This window comes from Protomyctophum parallelum (genome assembly GCF_964188405.1).
Source record: "Protomyctophum parallelum genome assembly, chromosome: 4".
Lineage (NCBI taxonomy): Eukaryota > Metazoa > Chordata > Actinopteri > Myctophiformes > Myctophidae > Protomyctophum > Protomyctophum parallelum.
In genome coordinates, this window is record NC_139700.1 from 57,315,750 (window position 1) to 57,335,888 (window position 20,139).

The window sequence follows — 20,139 nt, forward strand, 5'->3', positions numbered from 1 at the left end:
TGTGTAGAGGCAATACGGATCACAATATCCACCCTGGAACATGTGTAGAGGCAATACAGATCACATTATCCACCCTGGAACATGTGTAGAGACAATACAGATCACAGTATCCACCCTGGAACATGTGTAGAGGCAATACAGATCACAATATCCACCCTGGAACATGTGTAGAGGCAGTACAGCCCACAATATCGAGCAGTGTTCCGCCAGCAGATATAAGCTGAGAAATATAAGAATTCCGTTGGACGATTTCTTCAAAATAAGAGTATACTCTCTAGAGAAAACGGAATCCATTGGAAAAACGATTTGTTTGCACATTAAAACTATAAATTAAGTATTTGAACGATGCTCTACAGCAGATACATGGGCAACTGGCGGCCCGGGGGCCACATGCGGCCCCCACCATCACTTTAATGCGACCGGGTTAATATCGGATATTGATTTCTGCTGTTAATTCCAAACATGACTCGCTTTAATTAATTCAGTCTATGCATGTAGCTGAATGACAAGTATTTTGTCAGTATTTTATTGTTTTTTATGTCCAATTTATTTGCATTTAAGTTCATAAAGTTAACATATGAACTAAATGTATTTGAAATATAATACAAATGTTACTTTGCAGGATTCAATTAAAAATAGCAAACAAAATAAATCAGGATTTAAATTCAAATATAGCAACAAAAAGAAAAACTCGATCTACAAGCTCAAAACTGGAGTGTAACCCTAACCCTATTTTAGACAAAAAGAAGAAAATAATAATAATACAATCTTATTCTGAAGGCAACCGGAAACCTTCTTTCAGCTAGCTCATAAACAGGAAGTGTAATTCGTGTTCACAGAACGGAGCTGAATCAACGTATAGAACCATAGAAACATATAACTCAGGGGTGGGCAACTGGTGGCCCGGGGGCCACATGCGGCCCCCACCTTCACTTAATGCGGTCCTCAGGTTAATGATTACTGATATAATATCGGTTTCAATTTCAGCTGTTTACAATTCCACAACATGCAAACATGACCTGCTTTAATTACTCCAGTCTAAATGAGTAGCTCCTTGCTCAACACACGTATAATTAAAGGCATATGAAATGACATGAAAATGTTAATTTTCAGGATTCCAATTCAAAAATAGCAAAAGTTCAAGATTTCAATTCGAACATAGCAAAAATAGCCGATCTACATGCTCAAAACGCGTCGCAGCGTGACCGCTTTGAGCTTGTAGATCGGCTATTTTTGCTACGACAGCAATATATGGCCCTATAGGCAGTTAGTGTGGAAATATAGTGGCCCTCTCCATCGTCAAAGTTGCCCACCCCTGATATTATAACTAATGAGATATTACATATTAATATATTAAACACTATTCTGATATAAACTAAATGTGGTAAATATTTGCGAGAATGATCCTTTCATTATTATTTTGTTTCTTCAGGTTTCTCTTGAGTCTTTGTGCACAATTTACACAAATTATACTATACTTGCCCTAAATATTAAAAACACCAACAACAGCAACATAGTATTTTTAGGTTAAGTATTTCTTGCGTGCGTTTGTGTGTGCGTGTGTGCGTGTGCGTGTGCGTGTGCGTGTGTGTGTGTGTGTGTGTGTGTGTGTGTGTGTGTGTGTGTGTGTGTGTGTGTGTGTGCGTGCGTGCGTGTGTGTGTGTGTGTGTGTGTGTGTGTGTGTGTGTGCGTGCGTGTGTGTGTGCGTGCGTGTGCGTGTGTGTGTGTGTGTGTGTGTGTGTGTGTGTGTGTGTGTGTGTGTGTGTGTGTGCGCGTGTGTGTGTGTGTGTGTGTGTGTGTGTGTGTGTGTGTGTGTGCGTGCGTGCGTGTGCGTGCGTGCGTGTGTGTGTGTGTGTGTGTGTGTGTGTGTGTGTGTGTGTGTGTGTGTGTGTGTGTGTGTGTGTGCGTGTGTGATCCATTACTCCTGGCTGTGTTCGGTGAGTCGGTGATCTGCTACGTGGTCTGTGTGTAGAAACCATGTCTGTTTATTTATAAACATCCTGATGATGTTTATAACTTTAATATGAATTAAATCGCAGATCTGTAAACAGGCGGAACGTCTCCAACAGGTCAGTTCTTTATCATCATGAGCACAGATTAATAAACCCTCTTTACTCTGTCATCTGTTCTCACTACGCTGTGTGTGTGTGTGTGTGTGTGTGTGTGTGTGTGTGTGTGTGTGTGTGTGTGTGTGTGTGTGTGCTCTGCTCTCTCTGCTGTTAGTTTTTATTGTCTTAATGCTGTGTTTTTATGCTACGTTTGTGTTTATATCTTATTATTTTTTGCCCTGTAATTAAGCATGCAAGCTAACCTTACTGAGCTAAACCAACTGCCTGTCACTGTGTGTAGTAGCCCTGGACGCTGGTCCAAGGCTTACAGCGAGCCTCTCTCTGACGCCTTGTGGAAGTACCTTCCACAGCCCTCTGGTCATATTTTCACTCCCGTGCGCTGTTTTTCTAATACCAGCAAATAAACAAAACGACGAAACCACTCATTGATTGATTGATTGATTGAAATATTTATTAACAGTTTGTAGAATTTACAGTACATTTTAAGCACAAACTCAATACAAAGACTGTCAACTGTGAGTGGACGACCCAATTAAGCATTATACACTTGTTTACAACAGGGTCCACATTGTTCAATTCATCAAAACATTTAAAGACATACAAACATTTAGAGACGTACAAATAGACATTTCTATGTAGCTAAAGTACAGAACAGGAATTCATCATATGGGAAGCAAAAAAGGGAAAAGATACAATATACAGTGACGGAAAATGGGGGGGGGGGGGGGGGGGGGGGATTCAGATTTTACAGAGGCCAGTTTCGAATTGCAGCCATCCGTAGGTGCCCTTTGAGAGCGGTTTTGAAGGAGTCAAGGGATTCACATGTCTTAATGACTGTTGGTAGGGCGTTCCACATTTTGGTGGCATAGGAGCGAAAATAATTTAGTCCCTTGTTTGTGCCAAATCTGGGTTGTACATGGTTTGTTGCACTCCCTCTGGTGTTGTGGGTGTGGACTTCGTTTACATTAAGGAAGTATTTAGACCGGTACATGGGTATCTTGGTGGTGTATCGAATCTTGTGGACCAGACCCATTGCAAGATGCTGTACTCTGTCATCGACCCTAAGCCATCCCAGCCTGTCAAAGTGGGCAGGGGTGAGGTGGGTTCGGGGGGTGAGGCCAAGTAGGAGCCTGACCAGTTTGTTTTGGGAGGTCTGGAGCCTTGTTTTAAGGGCCTTTGAGGTGCTGTGGTACCAAGAGGTGGATGCATAGTCAAAGAAACCTTGTACGAGGGCTCCTGTTAAGGTCTTCAAGGTGTTTTTGCTGACCAGTGAGGAGATCCTGTAAAGGAATCTTGTTCTTTGATTGACTTTTTTGATTACGTTGGTGGCCATTTTATCACCGGAAAGATTGGCCTCCAGGATGGAACCTAGGTAGGTAATTTGATCTTTTCGTGTGATAATATTGTCACCCACTCTAACCAAGAAGCCATCTGCCTTGCTGAGTTTACTATTTGATCCGAAGAGGATGGATTCAGTTTTTCCCAGGTGTAAGGATAGTTTGTTATCAGCGAGCCAGGTGCAGATTCTACCGAGTTCAGAGCTGAGGGTCTTTTCAACCTGCAGTTTGTTCCTGTCCGAGACCAGCAGTGCTGAGTCATCTGCGAACAGGAACAAGTTGCAGTCACAAGCTGAATTCATGTCGTTAACATAAATTAGGAACAGTAAAGGCCCTAGTATGCTTCCTTGTGGGACGCCACAGCTCACTGGGAGGGGAGGGGACAGTGTTCCGTTCACCTCCACCATCTGTTCTCTCCCCTCCAGGTAGGATTGCATCCAGCTCACTGATGTGCTATCAAAACCAATAGCTTTAAGCTTGTTAACCAGTATGGAGTGGTTCACGGTGTCAAAAGCCTTTTGGAGGTCCAGCATGACCATGCCGCAGTATTTTCCAGCATCCACCTCGTGTTTGATGTGATCGCTCAAATAAACACAGAAACAAAGCCTGCTAGACCTTGGTAAAAGTCTATTCTCGAACCTGGGAAGCGTCTCAGTTCCCCAGTTTCTCTCTAAAATGCACTTTGTGCCATTTTAATAACGCAATGTACCCTGAATTTAATGACGGTAACGCTATCCTACACTCGCGAACCGCCAGGATCCTGGCGGTTTCATTTTAGAGAGAAACTGGGGACCTGAGACGCTTCCCAGGTTCGAGAATAGACTTTTACCAAGGTCTAGCAGGCTTTGTTTCGGTGAGTGGTTTCGTCGTTTTGTTTATTTGCTGGTATTAGAAAAACAGCGCACAGGAGTGAAAATATGACCAGAGGGCTGTGGAAGGTACTTCCACAAGGCGTCAGAGAGAGGCTCGCTGTAAGCCTTGGACCAGGGCTATGTGTGTAGTAGGTAGTCCACAGTGTAACATTTTGTAATTTGTTTACAAACAATTTGTAATTTGTTTACAAACAATTTGTAATTTGTTTACAAACAATTTTGGATTTGTTTACAAATATTGTGGGATTTGTTTACAAACATTTTGGGATTTGTTTACAAACAACTTGTAATTTGTTTACAAATATTGTGGGATTTGTTTACAAACATTTTGGGATTTGTTTACAAACATTTTGGATTTGTTTACAGACATTTTGGATTTGTTTACAAACATTTTGGGATCTGTTTACAAACATTTTGTATTTGTTTACAAACATTTTGGGATTTGTTTACAAACATTTTGGATTTGTTTACAGACATTTTGGATTTGTTTACAGACATTTTGGATTTGTTTACAGACATTTTGGATTTGCTTACAAACATTTTGGGATTTGTTTACAAACATTTTGGATTTGTTTACAAACATTTTGGATTTGTTTACAAACATTTTGGATTTGTTTACAAACATTTTGGGATTTGTTTACAAACATTTGGGATTTGTTTACAAACAGTTTGAATTTGTTTACAAACAACTTGTAATTTGTTTTCAAATATTTTGGGATTTGTTTACAAACATTTTGGGATTTGTTTACAAACATCTGGTATTTGTTTACAAACATTTGGTATTTGTTTACAAATATCCGTGATTTGTTTACAAACATGTGCGGTTTGTTTACAAATAATTGGGATTTGTTTACAAACATTTTGGGATTTGTTTACAAACAACTTGTAATTTGTTTACAAACATTTTGGATTTGTTTACAAACATTTTGGGATTTGTTTACAAACATTTTGTATTTGTTTACAAACATTTTGGGATTTGTTTACAAACATTTTGGATTTGTTTACAAACATTTTGGGATTTGTTTACAAACATTTTGGCTTTGTTTACACACATTTTGGGATTTGTTTACAAACATTTTGTATTTGTTTACAAACATTTTGGGATTTGTTTACAAACATTTTGGATTTGTTTACAGACATTTTGGATTTGTTTACAGACATTTTGTATTTGTTTACAAACATTTTGGGATTTGTTTACAAACATTTTGGGATTTGTTTACAAACATTTTGGATTTGTTTACAAACATTTTGGGATTTGTTTACAAACATTTTGGGATTTGTTTACAAACATTTTGGATTTGTTTACAAACATTTTGGATTTGTTTTCAAATATTTTGGGATTTGTTTACAAACATTTTGGGATTTGTTTACAGACATTTTGGGATTTGTTTACAAACATCTGGTATTTGTTTACAAACATTTGGTATTTGTTTACAAACATGTGCGGTTTGTTTACAAATAATTGGGATTTGTTTACAAACATTTGCAAACAAGCTCTCAAGATTAGTTAGTTAGTTATGTATGTATTTAAAGCAGTGGCTCTCAAAGGTGTGATCCAGGGACCCTCATGGTTCCTTGAGGGGGTTCCAAATGGACCCTTATGGGTCTGTAACTCTGAGAGTGTAACACATGGACCCATTATAGGTCTGTAACTCTAAGAGTGTAACACATGGACCCAAATGGATGTACTAGTACAAATGGAACCAAATGGACCCTTTTATAACTTTTAACCCTGATACTGTACAATGGGACTCTTATGGGTCTATCTGGTTTTACTCTCAGAGTTATGGGGGTCCTTGAAATAAAAAGGTTGAAGAACCTGTATGCAATGGATAATGGCTCTTGTAAAAAGAGAGACCAGCCTATTCTCCAAACCATTATCTTATGCTTTGCTATAGGTTGTACAAAATAATATTGGGTAAATTTAATTTGCAGGACTCACCTCGCGCACAGAACTTTTATTTGTGACAGACACATAGTTTCTTTGCAGACAATACAATCTGCTTCTCATTGGTCAGTCACAAAGTTAAGAAAACAGTAGCCTACTTTTTCTGCATGTCAATGATGATGAGATAGTTCTTTGGCATTTCAAGCTTTCCTCACGTACACAACAGTCTATCTGCAGACAGCAGAGCAGCCAGCTCTGCTCTGCTCTGCGGTCGGGACCAGTGTTGTCAGACTCAGCGTGCAGCGCATGCAGAGTTATTGATAATACACATTCCGGGGTTCGGGCTGAAAGTCCACCTCTCACAGTGTTTTTCCACTACGAACCATTGAACGTGCATTTGTAATACACATTGGTCTGAACTCTGAATGGTCTCTGAGCGTAGCGATACATATACAGGCGATACGTGTAAAACCCCGGACATTTGAAGGAATTTATAAAACCCCCCCGGACTGCCCGGACAGCCCCCCAAAAGAGGACTTATCCGGGCAAAAGAGGACGTATGGTAAGCCTATGCTATGACAACGGGTATTGCATACTAGGTTCCCCAACTTGCATCGTTCCCAAGTAGGCCGGTGGAACACAAGGAGGGACTGGAGGTCCTTGAAATTTAACCTCTATTTCTCTTCTATCCATTCCTTCCAGCTATAGGAGCATATCCATCCGTTCCTTCCAGCTATAGGAGCATATCCATCCGTTCCTTCCAGCTATAGGATCTATAGTACCGTCTATTCCAGCTATAGGATGGCTGGTAAACCCAGAAGATGTTTATCTTTGTCCAACAAGAGGAAAGGAACCGCTAAGCGTTCTAAAGGTTCTTTAGCCGGGGCTCCGCCCACATCGACCGGCACTCCTCCAATCACCTCCTTCTTCGCCAACGCTGCTCCGCCCCCCAGGCTGGCCTGCCCGCTGTGCGGCGAGCTGGTTCCGAGGTACAGCGTCAACGAACACCTCGACCTGCGCTGCCCGCAGTTTGACCGGGACGGTTCTGGACCCGCTGGTCCTTCTGGACCTGCTGTGGCCTCGTCCAGTAGAAGCTTCGTCGTGGAGCCCAAGTTAAACCCCATCACCAACACCACAGAACCTCACCCTGCCCCCACCAGAACTCTAGAACCTCACCCTACCCCCACCAGAACTCTAGAAGCGGTGTCGCCTCCACGCGACGGAACCAAAGACGTGGAACCCTCCACCACCACCGCAACCAGTCCTTATTTCAAACCATGGAACTCTCAGCAGGCGCCATGCCGGGAGGTCAGCAGAACTGTGGTCAGAACCTTAGACGTGCAGGGGAGGAGCCTCTCCTCCAAGGGGAGGAGCCTCTCCTCCAAGCTGTCCAGATCTAGTAGTAGGAGGAAGAGGAAGAGGAGTCCTCCTGAAAGCACACAGAAACATGATGATGATGATGATGTAGTTCTGGTTGGTGTGACAGGCGAAGGCTCTGAGGCTCTGAGTCACTCCCAGAAGGAAAACCACCTGGTCCACCACAGCCACCTGGTCCACCACAGCCACCTGGTCCAGAGCTTACACCATGAAGAACACAGCCACCTGGTCCAGAGCTTACACCATGAAGAACACAGCCACCTGGTCCAGAGCTTACACCATGAAGAACAGAACCACCTGGTCCAGAGCTTACACCATGAAGAACACAACCAGCCGGTCCACCACAGCTTACACCATGAAGAACACAACCAGCCGGTCCACCACAGCTTACACCATGAAGAACACAACCAGCTGGTCCACAGCTTACACCATGAAGAACACAGCCAGCTGGTCCACAGCTTACACCATGAAGAACACAGCCAGCTGGTCCACAGCTTACACCATGAAGAACACAGCCAGCTGGTCCAGAGCTTACACCATGAAGAACACAACCAGCTGGTCCAGAGCTTACACCATGAAGAACACAACCAGCTGGTCCAGAGCTTACACCATGAAGAACACAACCAGCTGGTCCACCACAGCTTACACCATGAAGAACACAACCAGCTGGTCCAGAGCTTACACCATGAAGAACAGAACCAGCTGGTCCACAGCTTACACCATGCAGAGTGTCTGACGGTAACATCTGAGCCCACAACCAGCAGCGCTGTGAGGAACCCAGCAGAACATCTCCACAAGAAACCAGGAGATCTTCATGAAGAGGCCATCGTCATCCAACCCCCAGTCCCTTCTCCAAACACTATGTCTACTTCCTCCAAACTAACAAAGAGAAAGAAGACAGAGGGATCTAGGAGCAGGACTGCTGCCTTCAGCAAGAGAGCAAGAGAGGATGAGAGAGAGTCACTCACAAGACAAAAGAGGGAGAGAGAGTCACCCAAAAGGGACCAGTGTGACAACCAGATGAACTCGTCAGGTATTCCTCATGAGAGCTCCAATGCTTCCTCCTCCGTCTCCATCCTCGTCCACCTCCTCCCTCCAGAGAGCTTTGTAGATAACAGCTCAGACCCAGTCCTTCCTCCAGATCACAGCTCAGACCCAGTCCTTCCTCCAGATCACAGCTCAGACCCAGTCCTCCCTCCAGATCACAGCTCAGACCCAGTCCTCCCTCCAGAGAGCTGTGCAGATAACAGCTCAAATCCAGATGAAAGCAGCATGCCAGCGACGGACGGTAAGCTCACTGCTGACCCCTACAGGACACCCTACTACCTGCGCAACTTCCAGGCGGTCGTGGACAGTGTCCTGGACAACGAGGACGACAGACGTCTGTTTAACCACGAAGACCTGGAAGTGATAAATACCTTTAAGATGCTATCAGGTTAGTAAACATGGAGTTATCAGGTTAGTAAACATGGAGTTATCAGGTTAGTAAACATGGAGTTATCAGGTTAGTAAACATGGAGTTATCAGGTTAGTAAACATGGAGTTATCAGGTTAGTAAACATGGTGTTATCAGGTTAATAAACTTGGAGTTATCAGGTTAGTAAACATGGTGTTATCAGGTTAATAAACATGGAGTTATCAGGTTAGTAAACATAGTTATCAGGTTAGTAAACATAGTTATCAGGTTAGTAAACATGGAGTTATCAGGTTAGTAAACATGGAGTTATCAGGTTAGTAAACATGGAGTTATCAGGTTAGTAAACATAGTTATCAGGTTAGTAAACATGGAGTTATCAGGTTAGTAAACGTAGTTATCAGGTTAGTAAACATAGTTATCAGGTTAGTAAACAAGGAGATATCAGGTTAATAAACATAGTATCCTTGTTGCCATAGCGACCGCCCAGAAGCTGTACGTCAGGCTGTTCCAGAGGAAAGTCAAGTGGCTGCCGGTCAACAAGCTGGAGTACGAGGAGATAAGCTCTGACCTGGGGTCAGTTGTTATGGAGCTGGTGGAGGCTGCCTTCCTACAGACAGGTAACTACTGTCTCTGACCTGGGGTCAGTTGTTGTGGAGCTGGTGGAGGCTGCCTTCCTACAGACAGTAACTACTGTCTCTGACCTGGGGTCAGTTGTTGTGGAGCTGGACCAAAGAAACTCAAGCTGGGTTAAATTGTTTCATTGTTTCGTTCATATTATTTGTTTTTCTGTTGGACCTCCATGAGGTCATTGTTTATGATGATGTCACACAGAGCTGGACCTCCATGAGGTCGTTGTTTATAATGATGTCACACAGAGCTGGACCTCCATGAGGTCATTGTTTATGATGATGTCACACAGAGCTGGACCTCCATGAGGTCATTGTTTATAATGATGTCACACAGAGCTGGACCTCCATGAGGTCATTGTTTATGATGATGTCACACAGAGCTGGACCTCCATGAGGTCATTGTTTATAATGATGTCACACAGAGCTGGACCTCCATGAGGTCATTGTTTATAATGATGTCACACAGAGCTGGACCTCCATGAGGTCAGGGACGTCCTGGACCTTCTGTCGGCGCCGCAGCTCAAAGCCCTGGCCAAGACCTTCCACCTGGGGGCGACGGGGAGCACCAACAGACGTCTGCTGACGGACGCGCTGCTCGGTCTGAGCGCCCAGAAGTCGCTGTTCTCTCGCAGCGCTGCGGCAGGGAAACACAGCGTCCGAGAGGTCCTCCTCAGAAGGTAGAGATCAGACTGTCCTCAGAAGGTAGAGATTAGACTGTCCTCCTCAGAAGGTAGAGATTAGACTGTCCTCAGAAGGTAGAGATTAGACTGTCCTCAGAAGGTAGAGATCAGACTGTCCTCCTCAGAAGGTAGAGATTAGACTGTCCTCCTCAGAAGGTAGAGATTAGACTGTCCTCAGAAGGTAGAGATTAGACTGTCCTCCTCAGAAGGTAGAGATTAGACTGTCCTCCTCAGAAGGTAGAGATTAGACTGTCCTCAGAAGGTAGAGATTAGACTGTCCTCAGAAGGTAGAGATCAGACTGTCCTCAGAAGGTAGAGATTAGACTGTCCTCAGAAGGTAGAGATCAGACTGTCCTCCTCAGAAGGTAGAGATTAGACTGTCCTCCTCAGAAGGTAGAGATCAGACTGTCCTCCTCAGAAGGTAGAGATCAGACTGTCCTCAGAAGGTAGAGATTAGACTGTCCTCCTCAGAAGGTAGAGATTAGACTGTCCTCAGAAGGTAGAGATCAGACTGTCCTCAGAAGGTAGAGATTAGACTGTCCTCAGAAGGTAGAGATTAGACTGTCCTCAGAAGGTAGAGATTAGACTGTCCTCAGAAGGTAGAGATTAGACTGTCCTCAGAAGGTAGAGATTAGACTGTCCTCAGAAAGTAGAGATTAGACTGTCCTCCTCAGAAGGTAGAGATTAGACTGTCCTCCTCAGAAGGTAGAGATTAGACTGTCCTCCTCAGAAGGTAGAGATTAGACTGTCCTCAGAAGGTAGAGATCAGACTGTCCTCAGAAGGTAGAGATTAGACTGTCCTCAGAAGGTAGAGATTAGACTGTCCTCAGAAGGTAGAGATTAGACTGTCCTCCTCAGAAGGTAGAGATTAGACTGTCCTCCTCAGAAGGTAGAGATTAGACTGTCCTCCTCAGAAAGTAGAGATTAGACTGTCCTCAGAAGGTAGAGATTAGACTGTCCTCAGAAGGTAGAGATCAGACTGTCCTCCTCAGAAGGTAGAGATTAGACTGTCCTCAGAAGGTAGAGATTAGACTGTCCTCAGAAGGTAGAGATTAGACTGTCCTCAGAAGGTAGAGATTAGACTGTCCTCCTCAGAAGGTAGAGATCAGACTGTCCTCCTCAGAAGGTAGAGATCAGACTGTCCTCAGAAGGTAGAGATTAGACTGTCCTCCTCAGAAGGTAGAGATTAGACTGTCCTCCTCAGAAGGTAGAGATTAGACTGTCCTCAGAAGGTAGAGATTAGACTGTCCTCAGAAGGTAGAGATTAGACTGTCCTCAGAAAGTAGAGATTAGACTGTCCTCCTCAGAAGGTAGAGATTAGACTGTCCTCAGAAGGTAGAGATTAGACTGTCCTCAGAAGGTAGAGATTAGACTGTCCTCAGAAGGTAGAGATCAGACTGTCCTCAGAAGGTAGAGATTAGACTGTCCTCAGAAGGTAGAGATTAGACTGTCCTCCTCAGAAGGTAGAGATTAGACTGTCCTCCTCAGAAGGTAGAGATTAGACTGTCCTCAGAAGGTAGAGATTAGACTGTCCTCAGAAGGTAGAGATTAGACTGTCCTCAGAAGGTAGAGATTAGACTGTCCTCCTCAGAAGGTAGAGATTAGACTGTCCTCCTCAGAAGGTAGAGATTAGACTGTCCTCCTCAGAAGGTAGAGATTAGACTGTCCTCAGAAGGTAGAGATTAGACTGTCCTCAGAAGGTAGAGATTAGACTGTCCTCAGAAGGTAGAGATTAGACTGTCTAATGACTGTCCTCCTCAGAAGGTAGAGATTAGACTGTCCTCCTCCAGCAGCAGTCGTACCAGACAGACAAGCGCGTTTCGGCGCGCAGGCCTTCGTCAGTGTCAAAATTGGCCTATTTTGAGCTGCTTTTTGGTGTTAACATTATGTTATGCTTTAGCTATTGAAAAATAGCAGACCTACGAGCTTGTAGGTCTGCTATTTTTGAAAAATCGAAGAACAAACTGACATAGAAACATAGCTTTTTTAGAAAACTGTCAGGATGTAGAAGACATTTTTAGAATCTGATCTCAGGTCAGAATGTGCACATTTTATTCATTTTCTATAAGTCAGTATAAGTGATCATTGTTTCAACCAACCAATCAATCAATCAATCAATCCTGTGTCCTGAAGGGCCAATCAGCTGGCGGGTCCCTCCGTCCGTCTCCATGACGACCCCCGGCTGGTGTTCCGTCGCCTGCTCCTCCTCTTCTCTCTGACGGACAGCGAGGAGGAGGAGGAGCGCCAGGGACCCCCGCTGTGGACCACCATGCTGATGGTCAGCTCTGGACGTCTGGCCTTCCCTCAATACACCGTCCAGAGATGTACCAGACTGTTCCTGGACCGAGAGGACCTCCTGAGGTAAGAGATGTACCAGACTGTTCCTGGACCGAGAGGACCTCCTGAGGTAAGAGATGTACCAGACTGTTCCTGGACCGAGAGGACCTCCTGAGGTAAGCAGAGATGTACCAGACTGGTCCTGGACAGAGAGGACCTCCTGAGGTAAGCAGAGATGTACCAGACTGTTCCTGGACCGAGAGGACCTCCTGAGGTAAGCAGAGATGTACCAGACTGTTCCTGGACCGAGAGGACCTCCTGAGGTAAGCAGAGATGTACCAGACTGTTCCTGGACCGAGAGGACCTCCTGAGGTAAGCAGAGATGTACCAGACTGTTCCTGGACCGAGAGGACCTCCTGAGGTAAGCAGAGATGTACCAGACTGTTCCTGGACCGAGAGGACCTCCTGAGGTAAGCAGAGATGTACCAGACTGTTCCTGGACAGAGAGGACCTCCTGAGGTAAGCAGAGATGTACCAGACTGTTCCTGGACCGAGAGGACCTCCTGAGGTAAGCAGAGATGTACCAGACTGGTCCTGGACAGAGAGGACCTCCTGAGGTAAGCAGAGATGTACCAGACTGGTCCTGGACCGAGAGGACCTCCTGAGGTAAGCAGAGATGTACCAGACTGTTCCTGGACCGAGAGGACCTCCTGAGGTAAGCAGAGATGTACCAGACTGGTCCTGGACAGAGAGGACCTCCTGAGGTAAGCAGAGATGTACCAGACTGGTCCTGGACAGAGAGGACCTCCTGAGGTAAGAGATGTACCAGACTGTTCCTGGACAGAGAGGACCTCCTGAGGTAAGCAGAGATGTACCAGACTGTTCCTGGACCGAGAGGACCTCCTGAGGTAAGAGATGTACCAGACTGTTCCTGGACCGAGAGGACCTCCTGAGGTAAGCAGAGATGTACCAGACTGTTCCTGGATCGAGAGGACCTCCTGAGGTAAGCAGAGATGTACCAGACTGGTCCTGGACCGAGAGGACCTCCTGAGGTAAGCAGAGATGTACCAGACTGTTCCTGGATCGAGAGGACCTCCTGAGGTAAGCAGAGATGTACCAGACTGGTCCTGGACCGAGAGGACCTCCTGAGGTAAGCAGAGATGTACCAGATGTACCAGACTGTTCCTGGACCGAGAGGACCTCCTGAGGTAAGAGATGTACCAGACTGGTCCTGGACCGAGAGGACCTCCTGAGGTAAGCAGAGATGTACCAGACTGTTCCTGGACAGAGAGGACCTCCTGAGGTAAGAGATGTACCAGACTGTTCCTGGACAGAGAGGACCTCCTGAGGTAACCAGCATTAAGGGGTTAATAACACAAAATGCCCAGGAGATATTACTGGGCATCCTCTTGAATTCTTAACAGGTTGACTGCGGACCATTTACGGCTGTCTTTCAGGCTAGACTGCCTATCTGTTTAAAGTGACCTTTGAACAGCCACTGCACCGACCGCTGAGTTGGTTAAAGTGACCTTTGAACAGCCTCTGAGTTGGTTAAAGTGACCTTTGAACAGCCTCTGAGTTGGTTAAAGTGACCTTTGAACAGCCTCTGAGTTGGTTAAAGTGACCTTTGAACAGCCACTGAGTTGGTTAAAGTGACCTTTGGACAGCCTCTGAGTTGGTTAAAGTTCCCTTTGAACAGCCTCTGAGTTGGTTAAAGTTACCTTTGAACAGTCTCTGAGTTGGTTAAAGTTACCTTTGAACAGTCTCTGAGTTGGTTAAAGTTACCTTTGAACAGTCTCTGAGTTGGTTAAAGTTACCTTTGAACAGCCACTGAGTTGGTTAAAGTGACCTTTGAACAGTCTCTGAGTTGGTTAAAGTGACCTTTGAACAGCCTCTGAGTTGGTTAAAGTGACCTTTGAACAGCCACTGAGTTGGTTAAAGTTACCTTTGAACAGCCTCTGAGTTGGTTAAAGTTACCTTTGAACAGTCTCTGAGTTGGTTAAAGTGACCTTTGAACAGCCTCTGGGTTAAAGTGACCTTTGAACAGCCTCTGAGTTGGTTAAAGTGACCTTTGAACAGTCTCTGAGTTAAAGTTACCTTTGAACAGCCACTGAGTTGGTTAAAGTTACCTTTGAACAGTCTCTGAGTTGGTTAAAGTGACCTTTGAACAGTCTGAGTTGGTTAAAGTTACCTTTGAACAGTCTCTGAGTTGGTTAAAGTGACCTTTGAACAGTCTCTGAGTTGGTTAAAGTGACCTTTGAACAGTCTCTGAGTTGGTTAAAGTGACCTTTGAACAGCCTCTGAGTTGGTTAAAGTTACCTTTGAACAGCCTCTGAGTTGGTTAAAGTTACCTCTGAACAGCCTCTGAGTTGGTTAAAGTTACCTTTGAACAGTCTCTGAGTTGGTTAAAGTTACCTCTGAACAGCCTCTGAGTTGGTTAAAGTGACCTTTGAACAGCCTCTGAGTTGGTTAAAGTTACCTTTGAACAGCCTCTGAGTTGGTTAAAGTTACCTTTGAACAGCCTCTGAGTTGGTTAAAGTTACCTCTGAACAGCCTCTGAGTTGGTTAAAGTGACCTTTGAACAGCCTCTGAGTTGGTTAAAGTTACCTCTGAACAGCCTCTGAGTTGGTTAAAGTGACCTTTGAACAGCCTCTGAGTTGGTTAAAGTTACCTTTGAACAGCCTCTGAGTTGGTTAAAGTTACCTCTGAACAGCCTCTGAGTTGGTTAAAGTTACCTTTGAACAGCCTCTGAGTTGGTTAAAGTTACCTTTGAACAGTCTCTGAGTTAAAGTTACCTTTGAACAGCCACTGAGTTGGTTAAAGTGACCTTTGGACAGCCTCTGAGTTGGTTAAAGTTCCCTTTGAACAGCCTCTGAGTTGGTTAAAGTTACCTTTGAACAGTCTCTGAGTTGATTAAAGTTACCTTTGAACAGTCTCTGAGTTGGTTAAAGTTACCTTTGAACAGTCTCTGAGTTGGTTAAAGTTACCTTTGAACAGCCACTGAGTTGGTTAAAGTGACCTTTGAACAGTCTCTGAGTTGGTTAAAGTGACCTTTGAACAGCCTCTGAGTTGGTTAAAGTGACCTTTGAACAGCCACTGAGTTGGTTAAAGTTACCTTTGAACAGCCTCTGAGTTGGTTAAAGTGACCTTTGAACAGTCTCTGAGTTGGTTAAAGTTACCTTTGAACAGCCTCTGAGTTGGTTAAAGTTACCTTTGAACAGTCTCTGAGTTGGTTAAAGTGACCTTTGAACAGCCTCTGGGTTAAAGTGACCTTTGAACAGCCTCTGAGTTGGTTAAAGTGACCTTTGAACAGTCTCTGAGTTAAAGTTACCTTTGAACAGCCACTGAGTTGGTTAAAGTTACCTTTGAACAGTCTCTGAGTTGGTTAAAGTGACCTTTGAACAGTCTGAGTTGGTTAAAGTTACCTTTGAACAGTCTCTGAGTTGGTTAAAGTGACCTTTGAACAGTCTCTGAGTTGGTTAAAGTGACCTTTGAACAGTCTCTGAGTTGGTTAAAGTGACCTTTGAACAGCCTCTGAGTTGGTTAAAGTTACCTTTGAACAGCCTCTGAGTTGGTTAAAGTTACCTCTGAACAGCCTCTGAGTTGGTTAAAGTGACCTTTGAACAGCCTCTGAGTTGGTTAAAGTTACCTTTGAACAGTCTCTGAGTTGGTTAAAGTTACCTCTGAACAGCCTCTGAGTTGGTTAAAGTGACCTTTGAACAGCCTCTGAGTTGGTTAAAGTTACCTTTGAACAGCCTCTGAGTTGGTTAAAGTTACCTCTGAACAGCCACTGAGTTGGTTAAAGTGACCTTTGAACAGCCTCTGAGTTGGTTAAAGTTACCTTTGAACAGCCTCTGAGTTGGTTAAAGTTACCTCTGAACAGCCTCTGAGTTGGTTAAAGTTACCTTTGAACAGCCTCTGAGTTGGTTAAAGTGACCTTTGAACAGCCTCTGAGTTGGTTAAAGTGACCTTTGAACAGTCTGAGTTGGTTAAAGTTACCTTTGAACAGCCTCTGAGTTGGTTAAAGTGACCTTTGAACAGTCTCTGAGTTGGTTAAAGTGACCTTTGAACAGTCTCTGAGTTGGTTAAAGTTACCTTTGAACAGCCTCTGAGTTAAAGTTACCTTTGAACAGTCTCTGAGTTGGTTAAAGTTACCTTTGAACAGCCTCTGAGTTGGTTAAAGTGACCTTTGAACAGTCTCTGAGTTGGTTAAAGTGACCTTTGAACAGTCTGAGTTGGTTAAAGTTACCTTTGAACAGCCTCTGAGTTGGTTAAAGTGACCTTTGAACAGTCTCTGAGTTGGTTAAAGTGACCTTTGAACAGTCTCTGAGTTGGTTAAAGTTACCTTTGAACAGCCTCTGAGTTAAAGTTACCTTTGAACAGTCTCTGAGTTGGTTAAAGTTACCTTTGAACAGCCTCTGAGTTGGTTAAAGTGACCTTTGAACAGTCTCTGAGTTGGTTAAAGTGACCTTTGAACAGTCTGAGTTGGTTAAAGTTACCTTTGAACAGCCTCTGAGTTGGTTAAAGTGACCTTTGAACAGTCTCTGAGTTGGTTAAAGTTACCTTTGAACAGCCACTGCACCGACCGCTGAGTTGCTTGTCATGTAAATCCATTTTAAAACGGTGTATTCCAAGTATGTGGCGACCACAACAACAGACTAGGAAGCGCACGGCTTCCTCCTCTGGCAGCTTCTCCATCGTAAACAATGGGACTCAACTTCCCAGAACTCTTTGCACACTGATGCAACTGATTTAAAACGTGGATTAAACAATGAAAGTATAACTGGAGCAACTCGCGAATCGGAGGAAAAGTGTTCTACATTCAATTTGCTCGAGCAACTCGTGTTTAGAAGTGAAAGTGTTTTAAGAGGTGAGTCCAAGCTATAATAATCAGTTGAGAAAAAACTTTTACTGACGAAACCACGTTCAGTCAAAAATCACTATCTAGAAAAAAACCAATAAACAAGTTATAAAAAAAATCTATATCTATATTTATTAACAGGTATGAGGCAGCAGTCCACGCCCAACAGGAAGTGAGGTCATCAATGCAGGCGGGGCAGTGGGAGGAGTCTCTGGAGCTCTACTGTGCTGCTAAAAGAAGCTGGCAGCGAATCAGAGACACCCAGGACCTCAGGTGATTGTATCAGATTGTATCAGCCAATCAGAGACACCCAGGACCTCATCTTTGTGATTTTATCCCATAGAAAATAAAGGCAGGATACAACACTATTTGTTCTGTTTTTCTTCTTATAAATTATTTGATCGGCCCAAAACATTGTGTTCATTGTCATGATTTGTCACGATCCGAGTTGGCTTTGTCCGCGGCGTAACCGTCTTTAACTCATCGATTGCGCAAAACGCTCTAAAGCGTTTTATTAATCTCGAGCGCCGTCTGCGCATCACGCTCTAAAGCGTTTTATTGGTGTTTTTACTGTATACTGTACATCAACTTCTCTGACGCCCGGACAACACATAATGTAACACTGATCATCTCCAGAAAGATCCGCTGTGAGATCCGGGAGTTTAAAGCCCCCCACCTCCTGAAAAGAGGCCTGGTCTAACCACATTCCAGGCATGCCGTATCCATTACGACGTACTGGGGAGGCGGCATCGCCGTCCTGCACACGGCATAGACCAACGCAGATCAGGGGATCTAAAATGGAGCTACCCATTTTCTAGTGTGTGTGAAATTTGTGAATACACTCGATTACCCTTCCCCTCCTGTTTCTACATGGTTTCTCCCGAGGCATCTCTCCATCGCATTACAGTTTCTTCCCCCCCCCCCACTCATTCACACAGATCCACTCGACACAGCCCTCTCTAATTCTTTCCAACGACAACTCACCGGTCTGCCGCCTCATTCTCGGAAATATAAACCCGTATATAAACCAAGAATAATCTCCAACGGTCGATCGCCATTTCACGCACAGGTATACGCGAAACGAATGACGTATTCTCGAAGGACCGCCATAGGAGAAGCAGTATACATCTGACCAACTGTCTTTTTTTCGCCGTCGCGTCAGCCATGTTTGGACAAAGAAGCAGTATACTAGGCTAGCAGATATCACACCGTGGAACCCCCCCACACTGCGAGTTGCGATCGATCGTTTTGCAGTTTGCAATGCTACTCTCATTCTCGGAAAAAAGATTCTCGGCAGTTGATCACCATAATCGCCATAGCGCCTTCGCCAGCCAATTGCAGTGATAAGGCGTCTGGGACGTAATCGACCCGTTTGTAATGGATAACTAATACAATCCTAAGCTGCGGAAGCCATCGTGTTGTCTGTCATTTTGTCGAAATCACAGCCAGCCGGGCTACGCTTATCGCTCCTGTGGTTCATGTCCAGACATGTCGTGGAACCCCCCCCCCCCACTGCGAGTTGAGTCGCTCCTGTGGTTCATGTCCAGACATGTCAACCTCTCAAGTCACTGTTATGCTATCAAACGATCTGTTGATTTTGTTTACTGAGACAATGATCACATATGTGCATAGAATCATCATCATCATGACGTTATCATGACAGGCAGATATAAACATAAATAAATTATCATATACATACTACACACTGAATGAAAGCCCTAAATGTCTAATTTTAGGAGGAAAACAAATAAAATACACATATCCCATATACTGTTTGTCAATACTAGACTATTGAATCCATTTCATTTATAAAATTCTCTTTTTCAGAGAGAACTTTAGCCCATTCTGACCTGAGATCAGATTCATACGAGGTTTCCACTGGACACACACTGGTCTGATTAGAGAAAGCATGGACCTATAGAACTATTATTCACAAAATAAGGCATATAGCGACATGTACATACTATATACCGTATGAAACAGAAGACTCTCTGCTTTCATAAGAAAAAAACTAATACTGTAATAATAATAAAAATCACACCCATGTGAAGTGAGCAGTGCAACATTGCACTGCTCACTTCACAGGGGTGTGATTTTCATTATTATTACAGTAGAAGTATTTTTCTTATGAAAGCAGAGAGTCTTCTGTTTCATACGGTATATAGTATGTATAGGCCTTATTTTGTGAATATTTAGTTGTCAGTTCCTTGTCTTGTCTAAAATACTCTGAGGATTTCAGAAAATGCATGGACCTGAAGAACCATTATTCACAAAATAAGGCCTATAGCGACATGTACATACTATATACCGTATGAAACAGAAGACTCTCTGCTTTCATAAGAAAAATACTTCTACTGTAATAATAATAAAAATCACACCCATGTGAAGTGAGCAGTGCAATGTTGTGCAACATTGCACTGCTCACTTCACAGGGGTGTGATTTGTATTATTATTACAGTAGAAGTATTTTTCTTATGAAAGCAGAGAGTCTTCTGTTTCATACGGTATATAGTATGTACATGTCGCTATAGGCCTTATTTTGTGAATAATGGTTCTTCAGGTCCATGCATTTTCTGAAATCCTCTCTGGTGGGCGCAAGCTGCATTCAACAGCCAATTACTGACAAACTATACATGGGACCATGTGTATTTGTTTTCCTCCTAAAAGTAGACATTCAGGGCTTTCATTCAGTGTGTAGTATGTATATGATATTATTTGTGTTCATTTTTATA

General features: G+C 43.9%; 1 protein-coding gene across 1 annotated transcript in view; it reads left to right on the plus strand.

Moving 5' to 3' along the window:
- Positions 1–1,971: 1,971 nt before the first annotated feature.
- The window catches only part of fan1 (FANCD2 and FANCI associated nuclease 1), a 36,973-nt gene continuing 18,805 nt past the window's right edge, over positions 1,972–20,139 (plus strand). Inside the window, exons 1-6 of the mRNA XM_083762917.1 lie at positions 1,972–2,069; positions 6,869–8,978; positions 9,437–9,577; positions 10,056–10,266; positions 12,403–12,630; positions 17,549–17,680. Coding sequence (XP_083619043.1) covers positions 6,968–8,978; positions 9,437–9,577; positions 10,056–10,266; positions 12,403–12,630; positions 17,549–17,680 — 2,723 coding nt within the window. The 5' untranslated portion in view covers positions 1,972–2,069; positions 6,869–6,967. The remainder of the gene's footprint in view (positions 2,070–6,868; positions 8,979–9,436; positions 9,578–10,055; positions 10,267–12,402; positions 12,631–17,548; positions 17,681–20,139) is intronic.